The sequence below is a fragment of the Chiloscyllium punctatum genome, chromosome 24 (genome assembly GCF_047496795.1).
Source record: "Chiloscyllium punctatum isolate Juve2018m chromosome 24, sChiPun1.3, whole genome shotgun sequence".
Taxonomy (NCBI): domain Eukaryota; kingdom Metazoa; phylum Chordata; class Chondrichthyes; order Orectolobiformes; family Hemiscylliidae; genus Chiloscyllium; species Chiloscyllium punctatum.
Window position 1 is genome coordinate 69,393,323 of NC_092762.1, and position 20,465 is coordinate 69,413,787.

General features: G+C 40.7%; 1 protein-coding gene across 4 annotated transcripts in view; it reads right to left on the minus strand.

The window, feature by feature from the left end:
- Positions 1-5,050: 5,050 nt before the first annotated feature.
- The window catches only part of LOC140494674 (casein kinase I), a 115,079-nt gene continuing 99,664 nt past the window's right edge, over positions 5,051-20,465 (minus strand). For 2 of the 4 annotated variants that reach the window (XM_072594124.1, XM_072594123.1), the window contains exons 11-13: positions 20,026-20,130; positions 11,359-11,465; positions 5,051-8,260 (exon numbers count right to left, since the gene is read on the minus strand). In XM_072594124.1, the coding sequence (XP_072450225.1) occupies positions 8,206-8,260; positions 11,359-11,465; positions 20,026-20,130 (267 nt within the window). In that variant the 3' untranslated portion in view covers positions 5,051-8,205. The remainder of the gene's footprint in view (positions 8,261-11,358; positions 11,466-20,025; positions 20,131-20,465) is intronic. The other 2 variants (XM_072594126.1, XM_072594125.1) reach the window with 1 other exon arrangement.

The window sequence follows — 20,465 nt, forward strand, 5'->3', positions numbered from 1 at the left end:
GGAGTTACTGACCACAAGGGGTTGGCATGAAAGAGTAGCAGGAATAGGCCGCTGGGCCCTCCAAAGCTGCCACACCATCTAATAAATCATGGCTGATATGGAGGCTGAGGACATATTGGTCATGATTTACTGGATGGTGTGGCAGCCTCGAGGGGCCAAATGGTCTATTTCCTGCTCCTATTTATGCCTTTATTTACAGCCTATTCCTAAATCCACATGAGAAAGTGATGGTGCTGGTGAACTGCCTTCTTGAACCAATGAATTTGATTTAAACACATCTTCAATGCTGTTAGGGAGGGAATTCACATATTTTGACCCAGCAACACTAAGTGATATTTATTCAGGTCGAGCTCATATGCACTTAAGATGGCTTTCTTCACCATCTCATATGCCCCAGATACCACCTCTGATAGTGATGCAAATACCTCACTAGCTCTACCTGCAAATTTTGTTTGGTTCAACAAAATTCCACATGGTCACTGGTCACTTCATTTGTTTAGCCACCTTCACAAATGAGTCTGTTGCTTCATCAATGCAGCTCCACTCCATCATAAAAAGGTCAGAGGTGGGGATATTCGCCAATGACTGTTTAATGTCCAACATCGTTCATAATTCCTCAGATACTAAAGCAGTCAATCTTCAACTGCAACAATATCCAGGCTTGAGCTGAAAAATGGCAAGGAACATTTGTGCCACACCAATGGCAAGCAAGGATCACCTCCAGTAAGAGAGAATCTACCATTTCCTCTTGATATTCAATGGTGCAATCTCTCTGAAAGAAAAAAAACAAAGGACAATCTAACTTCATTAAAGGAGCAGCGTTATCACAACAGCGGCTACAAGAACAGGTCAGAAGCTACGAATACTGCTGCGAGTGATTCAACTCCTGACTCCCCAAAACCTGTCCACCAATACCTGGGGTCTGATGGAACACCTGCCACCTATGCAATGCGTAAGTGCAACTCCATCAACATTCAAAATGCTTGACCCCATTCAGGACAAAGCAGTCCAGCTGATGGGGACCACATCCACACCCTCCACCACTGACACACAGCAGCAGCAGCAGCAGCAGCAGCAGCAGCAGCAATGTGTACCATCTACAAGATGAAATTCAAAGCTCCTTAGACAGCACCTTCCGAATCACGACACTTCCACCTAGAAGGACAATGGCAATACTGGGAGATCACCATTTACAAGTTCCCCTCCAAACCACTTAGCATCCTGATTTGGAAATGTATGACCATTACCTCAGTCTTTGGATTGAGTCTTGGAATTCTCTGCCTGTAGCATTGAGAGTCCACCTACAATATATGGACTACAGTGGTTCAAGGTGGCTGCTAACTGCCACTTTCTCAAGGACATCTAGGGACAGGCAAGAACTGCTGGACAGACAGTGACACCCCTACAGCACGAGTGAATTAAAAAACAATACTAACATTCTCAATGAGAACTATCACTCTTTGCTGAAGTTTGTCATTCAGAATAGGACAGATTACTGCAAGGAAGTGTACCGACAACTGAACAACCAGGAACACTACAGGCAACTACCAGCTGATCCGACCAAAGAACACACCCGTGAATTAAACACATTGATCAGAACTTTGGATCCAATCCTTCAGAGTTCCCTACGTGCCCTCATCCCACGTACTTCTTGTGTAGGTGACTTTTACTGCTGTCCAAAGGCACACAAAGCCAACACACCAGGACGTCCCATCGTGTCGGGCAATGGGGCCTGATGTGAGAATCTCTCCGGCTTTGTTGAAGGCATCTTGAAACCTATTGTTTCAAGCTTGTGTTGCAACATTACGGATTTCTTACAGAAATCCAGCACCCACGGGCCAGTCGAACCAGGAACATTCCTCGTCACAATGGACGTTTCCGCACTCTACACCAGCATCCCCCACAATGATGGTATCGCAGCAACAGCCTCAGTACTCAACACCAACAACTGCCAGTCTCCAAACACCATCCGACAACTCATCCGCTTTATCCTTGATCACAACGTCTTCACCTTTGACAACCAGTTCTTCATCCAGACACACAGAACAGCCATGGGGACCAAATTTTCACCCCAATATGCCAACATTTTTATGCACAGGTTCGAACAAGTCTTCTTCTCTATGCAGGATCTCCAACCAACATTATACACCAGGTACATTGATGACATTTTCTTCCTCTGGACCCATGGCAAGGAGTCACTGATAAAACTACACAGTGACATCAAGTGTCATCCCACCATCAAACTCACCATGGACTACTCTTGACAATCTGTCTCATTATTGGACACATGCATCTCCATCAAGGATGGACACGTCAGCACCACACTCTACCACAACCCACAGACAACCTCAATGCTGCACTTCTCCAGCTTCCACCCAAAACATATTAAAACAGCCATCCCCTATGGACAAGCCCTACGTGTACACCGGGTCTGCTCAGATGAGGAGAAACTTGATGGACACCTGAAGTACTCAGGCATGCCCTCACAAAAACGGGGTACGATGCCCAACTCATTGACCGCCAGTTCCGACGTGCAGTCATTGTTTTTACCTAGTATTTCCCAGGAACCGTAATGACCTCCTCAGGAGACAAGACACGTGCTGCAACCTTTGTTGTTTAGTATTTCCCAGGATCTGGATTAGTGGTGCTGGAAGAGCACAGCAGTTCAGGCAGCATTGGAGCAGTAAAATCGACGGTTCAGGCAAAAGCCCTTCATCAGGACTACAGGCAGAGAGCCTGAAGGGTGGAGAGATAAGTGAGAGGAGGGTGGGGGTGGGGAGAAAAGAGAGGGAGGGTGGAGTGGATAGGTGGAAAAGAAGATAGGCAGGTAGAACCAGTCATGGGGACAATGCTGAGCTGCAAGTTTGAAGTTCCAAACTTCCAGCTCAGCACTGTCCCCATGACTTGTCCTACCTGCCTATCTTCTTTTCCACCTATCCACTCCACCCCCCCCCCCCCCCGACTTATCACCTTCATCCCCTCCCCCACTCACCCATTGTACTCTATGCTACTTTCTCCCCACCCCCACCCTCCTCTCATTTATCTCTCTACCCTTCAGGCTCTCTGCCTTTATTCCTGATAAAGGGCTTTTGCCTGAAACACTGATTTTACTGCTCCTCGGATGCTGCCTGAACTGCTGTGCTCTTCCAGCACCACTAATCCAGAATCTGGTTTCCAGCATCTGCAGTCATTGTTTTTACCTAGTATTTCCCAGGAGCTGAAATATTACGCCATGTTTTTCGTGATTTGTAACACATTATCAATGAGGATGAGCACCTCACCAAGACCTTCCCCACACCTCCAATAAATAACCGCCAAACCTCAAACAGATTGTTGTTCGTAGCAAGCTGGCCGGCTCTCAGGACAACTCCATACAAACCTGTCACGGTAGGCGCTGCAAGACGTGTCAGAGTGTGAACATAGATACCACCATTACCACCTTGTATATGGCAGGTACTCACGTGACTCGGCCAACGTAGTCTATCTTATACGTTGCAGGCAAGGATGCTCTGAGGCATGGTGCATTGGGGAAACGATGAATAGGCACCGCAGAAAATCAACAGACAGGAGGGTTCCCTTCCAGTTGGGAAACACTTCAGAGGTCCAAAACATTCGACCTCGGACCTTCAGGTGACCATCCTCCAAGGCGGACTTGGGGACAGCAGCGAAAAGTGGCCAAGCAGAGACCGATAGCTAAGTTCAGTACCCATAGGGAGGACCTCAACCAGGACTATGTGTTCATGTCACATCACAGGTGATCACCATTGCACTATACACACACACGCCCCCACACACTTAAGACACTCTGCACTCACTACACACATACACTTTCTCACACTCAACCCCCAACCCAGACAGATACACAGACAAAAACCCACATGCACACACATATTTTGTAGGATGAATTTGTACTTGCAGGGTTACATTATACTTTTCTCAAAAACTGCATGCATTCATGTAAAACTCTGTTATCTCACTTTTTACATTAGAATCAATCTAAACATCATGGCATAGACAGAGAACACAGGGGGCTAACACCTTCAACATATTGTCTAGTTATCACCATTGTTAACAGCTAACCCGAGAATGCAACTTTTCAAAAAAGGTTTTGTGATTTACATATGAAAGAAGTGAAACTATCACGGTATTCAAAGAGATGAAAGACTTAACAATCAATTTTTCAGTGTATAATTTCAGTTAGATCACACTGTAAATTTGCGCTATAAATTCTGTGTGCTAGGATTGAGCCCTCCACTATCACATGAAGGAGCAACAGTCCGAAAGGTAGTGTGCTTCCACTTAAACCTGTTGGACTATAACCTGGTGTTATGTGATTTTTAACTTGGCTGAAGTTAGTCACCTTTATCTTTACCTATCCCTCAATATCACAAAAATAGCAATAGGATGACTTGATGATATGGTCATGGGACCTTGCTACATTAAAGCAGTGACTACACTTTAAAATGTGCTTCACTGGATTTGAGCTGCTTTGAAATTGTAAAAAATATCACACAGCTGGAAGTCTTTCTTCCATTCTTTGCATTAACTCAAACTAACAGAGACAGATTGATTATCTGAAATAAGAACAAATTAACATTTTCAAACACAAATTACAGAACATATTTATGCTTTGGTTTTAGTTGGATATAATCAGACAAAAAAAAAAATCAGCGCTGTGTTTGAATAGGATAACTCAAGTAACAAGTAACGAACTTAAGGTGCAAGTTGGTCAAGTTGCATGCTCACCATAGCAGAAGGAAGGGTTAGTTCCCAAGATCAGGACAAAATGGAAAAGAAGGGAGACATGGATCCATTAATTTAACATCCTGGCTACCTCGAATAGGGGAATCACATATTTCTTACCATTCCTCTCAAAATTAAGCTTTCATGCTCAATGTAAAGAAGTACATCTGCTAGTTTTGTACTGGATAGTACGGTGTAAACAGTATTCAATTGCTGCAAATAATTAATCTTAAGTTTTTGTAACATTTCAGAAAGTTTAGCCAACAGTAGAGTTTTACATCTAAAGTGAATACAATATACAAAAATATAAATTGCTTGTATTCCCTTTATTTGGTTCTTTTCACTTATTACAGTCACCAAAATTAATGACAGCATACTGAAATTGCTCACGTGCTTGTTGTGGATAGAGACCATTTTATGTAAAGTGTTAAATTATGGGCAAAATACAGAATGCACAGATCAATCTTCAGTTTTTGTGCTATTCTGAGCATTATGGTTCACCACAAAAAGGTAACAAGATCTGAAACATTAATATGCCTTTTAATGTTCACAATAATATCAATCATGATTATCGCATTCCAGACAATAAAAGACCCATCCTGGCAGAAAAGGCAGCAAATGAATTTTGCAAAACATTGCTCAGCATGCGTGGGTATCATTGCACTACCTTGACATTTTTGAGACTCCTCTTTCTATCCATTTAAGTGGAAATGGAGATGATTCACAGTCAAACTTTTGCTCATTTCTGGCAGCTTAAACTACCCACATAAATTTTTGAAAGTCTATATACAACAATAAGTATTAAAATAAGGTATGACCGTCAACAGCCCACCAAACTTTAGGTTTATATTTTTAAAGATACACTCTGCTCATCACTTGACTCCATAATTTTACTGTCCAAGGGAAATTAAACATTGATTGTGCAGATTTGAGATCACCAGTATGAAAGTGCATGTTTTAGGCAACTCCAAAATCAATTCTGCCTTCTCTCAGGACAGGTCTATAGTATCTAACTGTAACTTAGTTTATTTTGGGGGTGGAATTTAATAAAAGTACAAGTGTGCAATACTAGCCTCAACTAAAAACACCTTTGGGCAGTCTCATATCTGACATGTTGAATTCCCAATATTCGGAAAATAATAACAGCCCACAAGATATTTGTGAACACAATGCTTAACATTATTTTTTAAAAAAACCTACAAGTGTAATTCTCACCTAAAATCATCTTCTATTTTAACATATGGAAAGGACCAGGCACACCTGAAATTAGATTTCAGAAGTGCTTTAACCGTACTGGCCAAACTAAGTCTTCAAATACTCAATGAGATTTTGGAAAGAAAACAAAAAGGCAAAAAAATTACTTCAGTTTATCTCCTTAGAAAAACCATTTAGAATTTTATTTCTTCATTAATATTTTAGCCGGATCCAAGAACAAACAAATTTCACCACGGCGACCAGTAACAGCTAACCTTTTGTTTCTGTGTTGGCCTTCCTCTTACATCTCACTGGCAAATGGACACTATCCACAACAACACTTAAGCATTCAAAAAAAAAATTAACCAACTAAAAATTCAATGTTACACAAAGAAAACGTTGCGCGTGGTTGTGGATGAGTGTTTCTCTGCACCAGAAATGGATCTCTTGTTAAGTACTGCACCAATGGAAACTGCTTCTGTAAAGATGACTCATAGTAAGGGACTTAATCTAAAAGCTTAGCTACGTGCAGGACACCAATGATTCACTCTAGGTTGGAGTTTGTAATCCAAGCTTCTCCTGTACCTAGAGTTAACAAGAATCTATTGAGATGGATAATCAGTCAATAGCCCAGTCTTGTCAGGGGTCCATTTTAAGTACCCTAATTTCCTGAGAAAAACCTGCAGCCTTAAAACAAAAAAGGGAAATACAGCGGGTTCTAAAATGGTGTAACTTTTAAATGAAATGTCTTTCAAAGTAAAAACAATCGATTTTTGAAAGAAAATTGTGCATAAAATCTTTGTAGTTCGACACACCAAAAATATGGCTATACGATCATCATAGAGCACATTGAAAGCTATGGGTAAAACTGGTAATCAGTAAATTTCTGAAATGAAGACTTGCTACAAATTAATTTGCCCCACTTAAGACTAGCTGTGGCTTCCAATCCAGAAATTGAGGTACTTTGTCACAGCTTAGGTGACTAACTTTCCAAAGTAATTGAAACCTCAAGAATGTTCCTTGCTCTGATAGGCTTTCATAAATCATTGCTAATTTGTCCTTCTTCACTGCTCCTGTCTACACTGAAAACTTTTCAAAGTTCGTTTATCATTTTCATACTCAAGTTGAACTAGGTCAAGAATTTTGTCTTCCAAAGTACTTTTCTGTAAGCTTGTCAATGCCAAATGTTTTGAAATATTAAATCCTCTTTCTGCTTACCTGGTTCTTCAATTGGGTATTGCTGACAAAACCTGTGTGTTGATCTTTTATTAAATGGCATGACTATGGCAGAAACCTTCAACTATACCAAACCTTTACCCTATTAACTGGGCTGTTCTGCCAAGACCCAACATAAAAGTGCCTCTACTAAAAGGCACATCGACATACTGTGTCTGAAGTGCCCTTTTATCACATGATTCAGCTGCTAAATTTCGATGATGACCATCTCCAATTCACATACAGCCCTAAATGACATCTGGATCTTAAAAGCTCAAACTAGATCTGAATTTGAACAAGATTTCGTTTTCTGTGAACTATCACATTAATTCTACCCAGTTTAATAATGTAACTGTTTCACTTACATTTTGCAAACATTATTACATTTAAAAACATGCTACGTTTCCTACTGTTTTTGTATTCCCTTAAAAAAGGTACATTTAGAAACAGTTTTTGCACAATCAGATCCAAAAGCTCTTACATACGGTTATCGAAAGTGCAATTAAAGATAAGGAGCCTACAAGGTATTTCCTTATCCCAACAGTACCCAATGACAGTGACTACACCACGCATTCAGGTTGATCAAAACAAAAGGGGGGGAAAAAAAGAAAAAGGTTATCGCATGACTTGCGATTACATAACACTGGAGATGAATGAAGCATGTCGAGAGTTGAGTTTCAAATTAAATCATCATACAAAAATCTTGAAGTAATTCCTGCTATTTCCATTCTGGAACTTTTTAAAAACTTGAACTCAACACTGCCTTGATCCCACTGAGAGAACTAATCCTATTTAATGCACATTTCGGAGACGATGCTTTCGTGGACTCCCACAGAAAAGGAAGTAAAACTTTTGCATGGTGCATTTGCCAAGTCCACCAATAAGAACTTCACAGCAGAAAAGAGTACCAATGTCAGAAGCCCAAAATTCTGGGCAGAAAAGTCATGATCTTAGACAACAGCATATGTCTGCCACAAAAGAGATGGATTTCTGAATTTAGTATGACTGGAAAGTCGCAGAACACACACGTAAATCTCACAGCAGTTTCCAGAGTCACTTATGCCGCTGAATGGTTTTCCTCTTCCGCCTCTTGAAGAAACAACAGCACCTTTAAAAAAAAAATTATTATTTCAAATCTTAAGAAATGTCACTTCTGATACTACCGAGATTTTACTTTAAAGCAATTAAAATGTTCTTATTGGTATCAGTCAAAATTTGACCATGACTAGAAATCAGCAAAAGATACTGTATTTTCTGCTTTCCACTGAAGATGACAACTGACATTGTCAGTTAGTTAATGACCAAATGGAAAGAAAGTCAGTGAGTGTTTGATTGAAGGATAATATTTCTGACCAAAAATATTGAGTTAATATATTTATGAAAAATAAATTCACTACCACAGGAACAGAGAAAAGCAGCTTTATGCACATAAAAATATTTTTATCCACAGCATTAGCATTACTAAGTATTATCAAATGCTCTCATAACAATTTGTTGTTAAAAATGGTAGAACACCAGCTGCTTCATCAGAATACCTTCTAATTCCTCAACTAGCCTCAATTTTGCCTCTGTACTGACATGAGCAGGTCTTATGTTACTTGCGCCTTTCAACCACCAAGCTAAAACCATTGTAATTCATTTTGCATTAGATTAATACAATAACCTAGAGGAGAACTTTATCCCATGATTCTCATAGCTGAGGTTCAAACAGTGTAGAAGTTAACCCACGTCAGTGCTGGGTCCACTACTTTTTGTCATTTACATAAATGATTTGGATGTGAGCATATGAGGTACAGTTAGTACGTTTGCAGATGACACCAAAATTGGAAGTTTAGTGGACAGTGAAGAGGGTTACCTCAGATTACAACAAAATCTTGACCAGATGGGCCAATGGGCTGAGAAGTGGCAGATGGAGTTTAATTCAGATAAATGAGAGGTGCTGCATTTTGGGAAAGCAAATCTTAGCAGGACTTATACACTTAATGGTAAGGTCCTAGGGAGTGTTGCTGAACAAAAAGAGTACAGGTTCATAGCTCCTTGAAAGTGGAGTCACAGGTAGATGGATAGTGAAGGTGGCGTTTGGTATGCTTTCCTTTATTGGTCAGAGTAGTGAGTACAGGAGTCGGGAGGTCATGTTGCGGCTGTACAGGACATTGGTTAGGTCACTGTTGGAATATTGCGTGCAATCCTGGTCTCCTTCCTATTGGAAAGATGTTGTGAAACTTGAAAGGGTTCAGAAAAGATTTCCAAGGATGTTGCCAGGGTTGGAGGATCTGAGCTATAGGGAGAGGCTGAACAAGCTGGGGCTGTTTTCTCTAGAGCGTCGGAGGCTGAGGGCTGACCTTATAGAGGTTTACAAAATTATGAGGAGCATGGATAATGTAAATAGGCAATAGGGGAGTCCAGAACTAGAGGGCATAGGTTTAGGGTGAGAGGGGAAAGATATAAAAGAGACATAAGGGGCAACTTTTTCCACACAGAGGGTGGTGCATGTATGGAATGAGCTGCCAGAAGAAGTGGTGGAGGCTGGTACAATTGCAATATTTAATAGGCATTTGGATGGATATATGAATAGGAAGGGTTTGGAGGGATGTGGACCGGGCGCTGGCAGGTGGGACTAGATTCGCTTGGGATATCTGGTTGTCATGGATGGGTTGGACCAAAGGGTCTGCTTCCATGCTGTACATCTCTGACTCTACTTCAGACCAACACATTAACTAGGTGTATCTAGGTGTAGAAGTTGACAAAATTCAACAGATACCCTGTATCAGATTTGTATTTTGAATTTGTATCCTCCATGGCACACCTCTATCACAGTCCACATGCAAACCAATCAGTCCTCTCCTCTCATGAGCTAAGTGTTATTTTCCGCTTACTTTGCTGATTCTTGTGAATTGCCCGGATGAGTGCAAAATGAATAGCTATGACAAAGTGCGTATTTTTGAAGAATACATTAGGGAGTCAATTATGGTTGGATCTGGTCTAGCCTACTCATAGGTATGGCCAGTATACTTTAAACGACATGCTGAACATCTCCCTCTAATTTCAATGTGTTTTGTCAAATTTGACTAAATTCTCAATACTGACTTCTCGTATTTCATTTTAGGTATTGAGAAAGGCAGCTTGCAATGTTGCTCCAAATTTTCTTCCTATTCTGACAGGAAAGTATCTATTTTTACTTAACATTGCCTTTAAACTGAACAGCTGAAATTAAAAATTTAATACGAGAGGGGAATAATGTCATGAATTCACATCTGACTACACACTGAATGACCAGTATTTCAATAGCATGGAAGCACAAAGCTGTATAGTTAAGATGGTCAGCAATTCCCACAGACCAGGAAGGGAAGAATTATAGGGGGGGTGAAGGTGAGAAAGAGCCATCCTTGGTTACATTGTGAAAAGCCACAAGTGAACAATAACTTGGGACACAACTTAATTCTTGTGAATTTTCCAGTTTTAAAAGCAGTTACTATGGGAAAGGAGAAATGTTTTAAAGTGACAGTCTTGCATTGGAGTCTGTCCCAAGCGGTGTTGTCAGACTTGTTGAGTTTCTCCAGCACTTTATTATTTTTATTTCAGATGTGCATTTACTTGCTTTTACTATAATTAACTTCAAAATCAAGACATAGAGCCATTAAGAATCCCTATCTCTGTGGGTGAAGGTCAAAACTGCCTGCTTGAATTGTCAAAATGTCTCAGACAAATGACACACTTTAACATAACCAATGCACAAGGAAAATGATCTGAATGCCATGCATTAATAACAATCAACCCATTTAGAAACTAATCTTTCAACAACATTTAACTTGCAAAGCACAAACTGAAGGACTACTTTGCAAAACATCAGTATATTGTATGTCCCTGTGTACACCAGCTGGAACAGAATGTTAACAATGGTTACTGCCAGTCTTTGTAAAGCTGAATAAACAAAGTCAGCTTTTAATATGAATCGCAGCTGGCAAAATATGTGCAGCCTTTTCAAAAATTATTAGGTCTATTTTTAGCATGAATGTTGTGATCAAATGGATACCTTTTTGCAACCAACGTTCAGAATCACACATGTGAGTTGGCCTGGACGTACACAACATATCTTTTATAAGCAAGAGGTATCGCTTACTGTCGCTAAAATGTACAATTACTGAAGACTTGAATTTGTTTAATATATACATGTAATTCATATTGGAGATTGGGAGAAATTCATACTTGGTATCATCTGCCACTTCAATTTCTGCTGGGGCTGTAATGGGTGCATTGGAGTGTCCTGCTGTGGGGTCATCTGTGTTAAGCTCACCATTTGTTGAGCTCACCACCTTAAAAGAAAAAGAAAATAACAATGTAATTTCCTGCTACTTATTTATCATGCATTGTATACAGTATTGATCTTTTAAAGAATCGAGGAAAAATCTTTCAGTTGGCAAAACTAAATCATCCAAGTCACACTCATATTTTCATCCAAGAGAGAATAAAAAAAGCAACACAGTTCCAAACTACCTATGATAAAATAACAAATCAGGAAACAAAATGGAGATGAAAATGTTACAGGAGTATTCAATATTAGCTAATTATCTCTCAACTTCATATTAGTCTTAAATAGATGCCTGTAAACTTAAGATGGAATCTATTAAAGGCAGTCTACATGAAAAGAAAACAACTTTTATGAATAGTCCGGTGCTTCACATTAGGATAAAAAAAAATTCCTGGTGATGTGAAGGACATATTAAAGTTCCAATGTACATTGCAACATCCATAAAAATTGTAGACATGAACTATTGAATTCTTAAATCTCTACTTTCTCACTGTAGGAATCACTAAGCGGAAATCAGAAATGCTGTAAGCATTGGAGGGTGCTCTCCAAGTGACAAGTAGATTTGAGTTGGTCAACTTGGGTCAGCCACAAAATGGTCATAATGTCAAGAATTCAGAGAGCTAAAAAAGACCCTGCTTCAATCTCCGGTTCCGGAAGGATAAACAAAATCAAGAGTTTCTCAAGGTGCTAACCTTAGATTTTAATACAGAATTGAGAGGAGTATTGCATTACTGGTAGGTCTACTCCTATTAGATAAGTACTGCTGTAGTCGAAGAAAAGCAGATAATTCTTGTAATTACATAATCACCAACTTCTTTTCAACCAGCGGCACGGTGGTACAGTGGTTAGCACTGCTACCTCACAGCGCCAGAGACCTGGGTTCAATTCCCGCCTCAGGCGACTGACTGTGTGGAGTTTGCACGTTCTCCCCGTGTCTGCTCCGGTTTCCTCCCACACTCAGGTGAATTGGCCATGCTAAATTGCCCGTAGTGTTAGGTAAGGGGTAGATGTAGGGGTATGGGTGGGTTGTGCTTCGGCGGGGCGGTGTGGACTTGTTGGGCCGAAGGGCCTGTTTCCACACTGTAAGTAATCTAATCTAATCTAATCTAATCTAATCTAAAATTACCAGAAAGCAAACTAACTGAATATATTCCCACTAAAAAATTGCTTTATCTATGATTAAATTTGTTTACTGGTAGGAAGATTTTGCTGCTGGAAATTCTTTCAAGATACTCTCATCTTTCAGCAACTGATTACAGGATCAAATTGGCAGAGTCTGACCATTTCTTGCCTAGGAAATACCAATGCAAGATAGGGAGAGGCCAAGAGCTTAGCCTGTTGCTATATCCAAGCACCTGGACTCTTACTGCAAAGATTAAAATCCAAACAGCATACCCCCTGTGTAAGGAGGAAAAATTAACTTTATGCGGCATCTTGTGGATTGCTTTATCTATCTATTCTGGCACAAACTTAAACCCATACCTGCTAGCTGTTCAATGAACAATGACTAGCTTCTTCATGAAATATTGTCCTGTCCAGTCCATAATAGAATTTGTATGAAGATAGCAATTAGCAATAACAAGTTAGAATAATATTATTTGTGGCACAATGAGCAATTCTTAAAATGAGGCAGATTCTAGAGCACAAATGATCAACTTTGCTGACCAGTTCATTTGATGGAAGCCAGAAGGGTTGACTAATCACTCGACTCTTCCCATCGGTTCCAAATAATTCAACAATCAAAATTTCCCAACATATAGGCAGATTTTAAGTTAGAAACACTTTTGACAGCACTGGAAACTGTACTGCTGTATCTAGTTAGAACTCCAGGTTGGCTGACTTTTCCCAATTTACACACACATACTGTTTCTTTAGCTAAGCTCGTTGCATCCCTACATGTAGCACTGATGAGTTTCACACAAACATGCAGAAACTTTTCTAAAGTGAATTGCTCAATTGTTAGTTTGAAACACAAGGGTGTTCTACGCAAACAAAGCACAATTTGAAATGTAAAAATTAAAAGAAGAAAGCAGGTATCTAACGGACTATGTGAAAGTGGGTACTGAAGATCCTGGCGATGAGAGTCAAGAATAGAGTGGTGCTGGAAAAGCACAGGTCAGGCAACATCAGAGGAGCAGGAAAATCTACATTTTGGGCAAAAGCCCTTCATCAGAAAAGCTCTTCCAGATGAAGGGCTTTTGCCCGAAACATTGATTTGCCTGCTCCTCGGATGCTGCCTGACCTATGCTTTTCCAGCATCATTCTCATCTAACTGACTATAGCAGGAAATCTAATAAGCTATTTCAACAATTCACATATGTGAACTAAAGTATCCAAGTGGCTGTTCGTACAACTTTAATGTGAGAATTCCTTCTCTATATGAGGCAGGAGATCTTTAGGTGCCAGAGGAATTCAGTCATTAAATTTGGGCTACTTTGAATGCAATTGTGAAATGTGAGTAGAAGTATTGTGCTGCCTGATAAAAGAGAGGGAAATATTCATTTACTTGATCAGATTAAACAATGAAAAAAACGGAAGCTTGCAAATAAACACTTTAGCACACCTTGCGCAAACAACAAATTCTCAACAGATGTGAAGTTTGCTGACCAAGACCAGAGAACAGTTGGTGCAAGCACAATTTCAGTCAGCTATTGCAGTTTTCCTCAAAGCTATTTCCAGCTGATTTTCATTAATTTTTAAATTTAGAGGGGTGTGTAAAATTAATGAGGCAAAAAAATTGTCTTGGTGCTGGTTTTCCCAGTGTATTATGATTGTGTGACCTGCACACACATTCAGTGATCAAACACAGACTTTCTTCAAGACGAAATACAGACTGCTGCAAGAGAAAAACATATCAAATCATTTCTAGCTTACTTAACAACCACCAGGATAGCATCCAGCAACACAGAAGCAGGTTATTTGGATTTCTGTATATAGACTTTTTAAAAAAAAAGTAATTATTTAAGTAGTCTCTTTGCTCTGCTTTCCCCATAAGCCCAGCAATGACTGTATTTAGATCATGCCTCAGGTAACAATAAAAGTTGTAATGCTCTTCAAAGCCACTTCATTACTTCTGAAATATTACCACACTATACTATAGCAAAACACACCATTTTGTACACCACACTTTCACACACAAAAAAAATACGGATAAACTATGAATTAAACTAGAGGCTCCAAAATCTTCTTACACCGGGGGCCCTTTCCAAAGCTGGAAAATTGATCTCTCAGTGAGAATTGCAAGTATTTGGCAGGGTGGAGGAGAAAGAGGAGATTGAAAGGCGAGGTTCAAATAAGGAGGGGATTTCATACAGAAAGTTCTGAGGAGATTTTGTCATCTTTTTAAATCCTACTGTTTTAAATTCACGAGTCAGGCCACAAGGATAGTCATTTAGATCACACCCACAAGTTTGAAAGATGTGCAAGGGTTTAAGCCTCATACATTGCTATAAGTACAGGATCATAGCTCCAAAGCAGCCATTGCTACCTCAGTCCTCAGCATCACAATTTCAGCTCTCAACTTTTAATTTAGGAAATTGAGCTGTTTTAATGACATTCAATAAGAATAAAAGTTTTAGCCAGAACACCTGGCGAATTCCCATACCCTTCTTCAAATAATACCTTGGGACAAATTTCATCCACCCAAGGAAGCAAATTGGATTCAGCTTAAATCAAAAATTGGTCCATCTGAAAACACATTCCCTCAGTATTGTGTGGAATTACTGTATCAGCTTAGATTTGATGCTCTAGTCTCCAAAGCTCACCTTGAGGCAAATCAATCAGACTGACTAAAATGGAGAAGGGGGAAATCCGTAATGGAGGAAAGCAAAATAAGGAGCAAAATAAATAATCACTGCTACAAGACCTGAAGATACCGAGACAGAATCAGGCCATTGCGCCATCAAATCTGCTGCATCGATTCTACCTTTTCCCAATAACCTTTTAGTAGTCAAGAGCCTCTCACTATCTTCACAACACTGAATGATTGGCCTTCACAGCCTGCTGTGGCAATGATTTCCACACATCTGGCTAAAGAAATTATAGCCAAAAAATGTGTTGCTGGAAAAGTGCAGCAGGTCAGGCAGCATCCAAGGAGCAGGAGAATCGACGTTTCGGGCATGAGGCTCCAGCATCTGCATTCCTCACTTTCTCCTTAAAGAAATTATACCCTCTGGCTGAAAAAAATTCCTCATGTCAGTTCTGAAAGGTCGCCTCTTTACCCAGAGTTGTGCCCTCAGGTCCTGGTCTCTCCTAGTGCAGGCATCTTCTCCATGTCCATTCTACCCAGGCTTTTCAGTATTTTGCAAGTTTCAATGAGATTTTCCATCATCCTTCTAAACTCCACCGAGTAGAGAGGCAGAATCATAGAACACAGAAAAGGTCCTTCGGCCCACGATATTGTGCCGAGCATTATTCCTAACCTAAAATAACCTAACCTACACATCCCTCAATTCATTGCTGTCCATGTGCATGTCCAGCAGTTGCTTAAATGTCCCTAATGACTCTACTTCCACCACCACCACTGGCAACACATGCCATGCATTCACAACACACTGCGTAAAACTATGACCCCTTGTGCCGGTCAATCCTGTCCTGGGGGAAAGTCTCTGGCTATTGACTCTAACCATGCCTCTCATTACCTTGTATACCTCAATCAGCTCACCTTTCTTCGTCCTCTCCAGAGCTTAGTCAACCTCTCTTTGGAAAGCAAGCCCTCCAGTCCAGGCAGCATCCTGGTAAATCTTCTTTGCACCCTCTCCAAAGCCTCTGTACCTTTCCTATAGTAGGGCAGCCAGAACTGGACACAATATTCCAAGTGCGGTCTCACCAAGGACTTTGAGAACTGCAGCAAAACCTCGCGACTCAAACTCTATCCCCCTATTAATGAAAGCCAACACACCATATGCTTTCTTAACAACCCTATCCACTTGGGTGGTCACTTTGTGGGATCTATGTACTTGAACACCAAGATCCCTCCGTTCCTCCACACTGCTAAGAATCCTGTCTTTAATCCTATATTTAGTATTCAAGTTCAACCTTCCAAAATGCATCACTTCACATTTATCCAGGTTAAACTCCATCTGCCCTCGATACTAATCAATAGCACCTCCAACCTTTGGGTTATCAGCAAATTTACTAACCCACCCCTCACCTTCCTCATCCAAGCCATTTATAAAAACTACAAAGAGCAGAGGCCTAAGAACAGAGCCCTGTGGGACCCCACTCAACACTAACCTCCAGGCAGAATACTTTCCATCTAGAACCACTCTGCTTTCTGTTAGCCAACCAATTCTGAATCCAGACAGTCAAATTTCCCTGTATCCCATACTTCCTGACTTTATGACTGAGCCTACCATGGGGAAACTTATCAAATGCCCTGTTGAAGTCCATTACAGCACATCCACTGCTCGACCTTAGTCAGCCTGTCTTGTCACCTCCTCAAAGAGCTCAATAAGATTTGTGAGGCATGACCTGCCCCTCACAAAACCATGCAGACTGCCTTTAATCATGCTATGCTTTTCCAAAGAGTCATAAATCTTATCCCTCAGAATTCTTTCCAAAATCTTGCTGATCACAGATGTAAGACTGACTGGTCTGTAATTGCCAGGGATTTCCCTGTTCCCCTTCTTGAAAGGAGGAGCATTTGCCTTCAAGTCCTCCGGTACAAATCCCACAGATACTGAGGAAGCAAAGACCTTCGCCAGTGGCTTAGCAACCTCCTTTCTTGCTTCCCGGAGCAACCTCGCATGAATCTGGTCTGGCCCTGGGGACTTATCAATCTTCAGTGTTTGCCTACATTTCCAGCACATCAACTTCATCAAGCTTTATCTATTCAAACCTGTTTCCTAGCTCCTCAAAGTTCTCATTCACAACAAGGTCCCTTTCCTTAGTGAAAACCAAAGCAAAAAACCTCATTTAGGGCTTCCCCTATACGCTCAGACTCCATGCACAAGTTCTGTATGATATTCTGAATTGGCCCTACTTTCTCCCTGATCATTCTTATTCCTCATGTACAAATGCCTTTGGGTTCTCCCTAATCCTTCCTGCCGAGCCTTTTTTGTGCCCCCTCCTGGCTCACCTTAGTCCATTTCTGAGCTCCTTTCTAATAAGCGTGTAATCCTCTAAAGCTGTGCTAGATCCTTGCTTCCTCCACCTTATGTAAGCTGCTGCGTTCCTTTTGACAAGAAGCTCCTCTGTTCTAGTCAAAGGCTCCTTAATCTTACCCCTTCTTGCCTGTCTCAGAGGAACAAATTTGTGCATCACTCGCAACAACTGCTCATTAAAACAGTCTCCACACGTCTGTTGTGCCCGGTCTGTGGAACATTTGCTTTCAGTCTGTACTTCCCAACTCCTGTTGGATCCCAACTTACCTTGGTAACTGCTCATTTCTCTCTCCAAGAATATGGTAAACGTGAGGCAGTTATGGTCACGGTCATCATTTCTCATATGACAAGTCTTTCATTCTCTGGATCATGCTTGTGAACCTCCTCTGGACACTTTCTAAGACCAGCACATCCTTCCTTAGATATGAGGCCCAAACTGCTCACAATATTTCAAAATGTAGTCTGACCACAGATTCCTGAAGAAGGGCTGATGCCCGAAACATCGATTCTCCTGTTCCTTGGATGCTGCCTGACCTGCTGCGCTTTTCCAGCAACACATTTTCAGCTCTGATCTCCAGCATCTGCAGTCCTCACTTTCTCCCCACAGATTTATAAGCCTGCTTTTGTATTCTAGTCCTCTTGCAGTGAATTCTAACACTGCATTTGCCTTCCTAACTGCCAAATGAATCTGCTTGATTATCCCAAGAGAATCCTGAACTGACTTCAGATTCCCGAAGCTCGTCTCCATTTAGAAAACAGTATATGCCTCTATTCTTCCTACCACTGTGCAAAACCTCTCACTTTCCCACAATGTGTTCCAACTGCCATTTCTTTACCCACTCTTTGGCCTGTCCAAGTCTTTCTGCAGCCTCCCACTTCCTCAACATTGTGTTCCTCCATTTATCTTTGCATTAACTTAGCAACAATACCTCTCAGTTCTATTGTCCAGATCTTTAATGTGCAACATGAATCGTGGTCCCAACACACTTTCCTGTGAATGTTATCTTCAAAAAGACACCTTTATCCTTACTCACTGCCCTCTCCCAGACAGCCAATCCTCAAATCTATGCCAATACCTTGCCCCTAAATACCACTGGCTGCCATTTAGCAGCCTCCTGTTCAACACCTTGTTAAAGGTTTTCTGGAAATCCAAACAGGTTACGCCCACTGGTTCTCCTTTGTTTAATTTGTTCATTACCTCCTTGAAGAATTCTAACATGTGTCAGACATTATCACCAATAACACACCAAACTGTGTTGACCCAGCCCCATTTACCATGCACTTCGAAGTGATCTCAACCTTAATAATAATGGATTCTAAAATCTCACCAAAGCTGGATGCCAGGCTAAGTGGCCTATCATGTCCTATGCTCTGCCTCCCTCCCTAAATAGGGATGTTACATGTGTCATTTTCCAGTCCTAATGTCTGTCAAGTCCCCAGGTTCAGATGGCCCCCATCCCAGGACCTTCACGGAAGTGGTTGGAGAGCAATTTAATATAAATGTGGGAAAGCTTTATTGCAGCTATACAGGATGTTGGTGAGACCATATCTACAGTACTGTGCAGAAGTGTAGTCTCCTTATTTGGAAAAGAAAACGGATTGCTTTCAAAGCAACTGAGAGAAAACTGACGACTCAGTCTGGGACGAAGGGATCATCTTATGAAAAAAGCTCAAATTGATTTGACCTATTCCCTTTAAGAGTTCAGAAGAACAAAGTGTGATCTTAATAAACACAAGTTACTGAACAAAACCAAAGTCCTACACATGGAAATCTCTGCCCAGTTATCAGCACCTATCTTGCCCTGATCTCATTTTCCAACTTGGTATGCTGTGGCATTTCAAGAATTCATTAAATACAAAAGTGATGAGGGCTCCCTCCTCCATATCTTCATAGCTCAAATAATTAAGCCCAGGCAACATCCTGGTGAATCCCCTCTACACTCTCTTGTAGAATCACATCTTTCTTGTTGTGCAATCACACCCTATCTGTTGTGTGGTGATGCTGTACTCCCAGCTGTGGTCTAACTGCCTTTTTGGTGTATATCATTTAGTGTTTGCTATTTAACCTATGACAATTACAGATCTCAGCTAGTTACACAGATTGTTAATCACTTGTCTTACATCCAAAATCGGAACTGGTTTTGAACAAAGTATGAAGTATTTGCTTTTCCCCCATTTCATGAATGTTTTAGAAGTCCTGTGCCAGAGATAAGTTAGCACCAACTCTGGCACTGCATAGCTGTGTGATCATCAAATACCTAATCGCATTCAGTTAAACTATATATTATAAAAGGAAGTGCAATATGAGCATAGCTTGAAATCCAGTTACAATGTAGACTTGAGTGTAGAACACAAACACCATGTATGGTAGTAAGTAAATTAGTATGCAAGGATGACACATCACTTTTGCAAGCAACACAGCAAACATCAATGAGAATGCGCAACTAGTGCGGAAAATACCTGGATGGAACCTCCGAGCCTGTCTGATGTCAGATGTGTTCCCAAATGATGTGTACTGGGCTGACAGCTGGAATGAGGTTCCCAAGCTCCATTGCGATCTGCCAACTGCCAATGTTAAAAGGAGGAAAAACAAGGAGAAAGAAAACAAAACAAAAACAAACAAAAGTGAGGGGAAAATCATGCCAATGCAAGCAGATTTAGCAATTATATAAAAAGCAAAATTAGTAAATATGCCAAATTAAAATTGCAGAGTGCATTCAAACAAAAGGTGATAGATGAAGGTTATGACAACAAGTGACACAACATCAGCAAGCAAACAGAAAAGAATAATGGTCAAAGTGCAAGAGCAATTCTAGCAGACAAGAAAAAGAAAACTTAGCTTCCATAAAAACAACCCATCTATAAACCCTTTTTGCTTCAGAATCCTTCATAGAATTTTT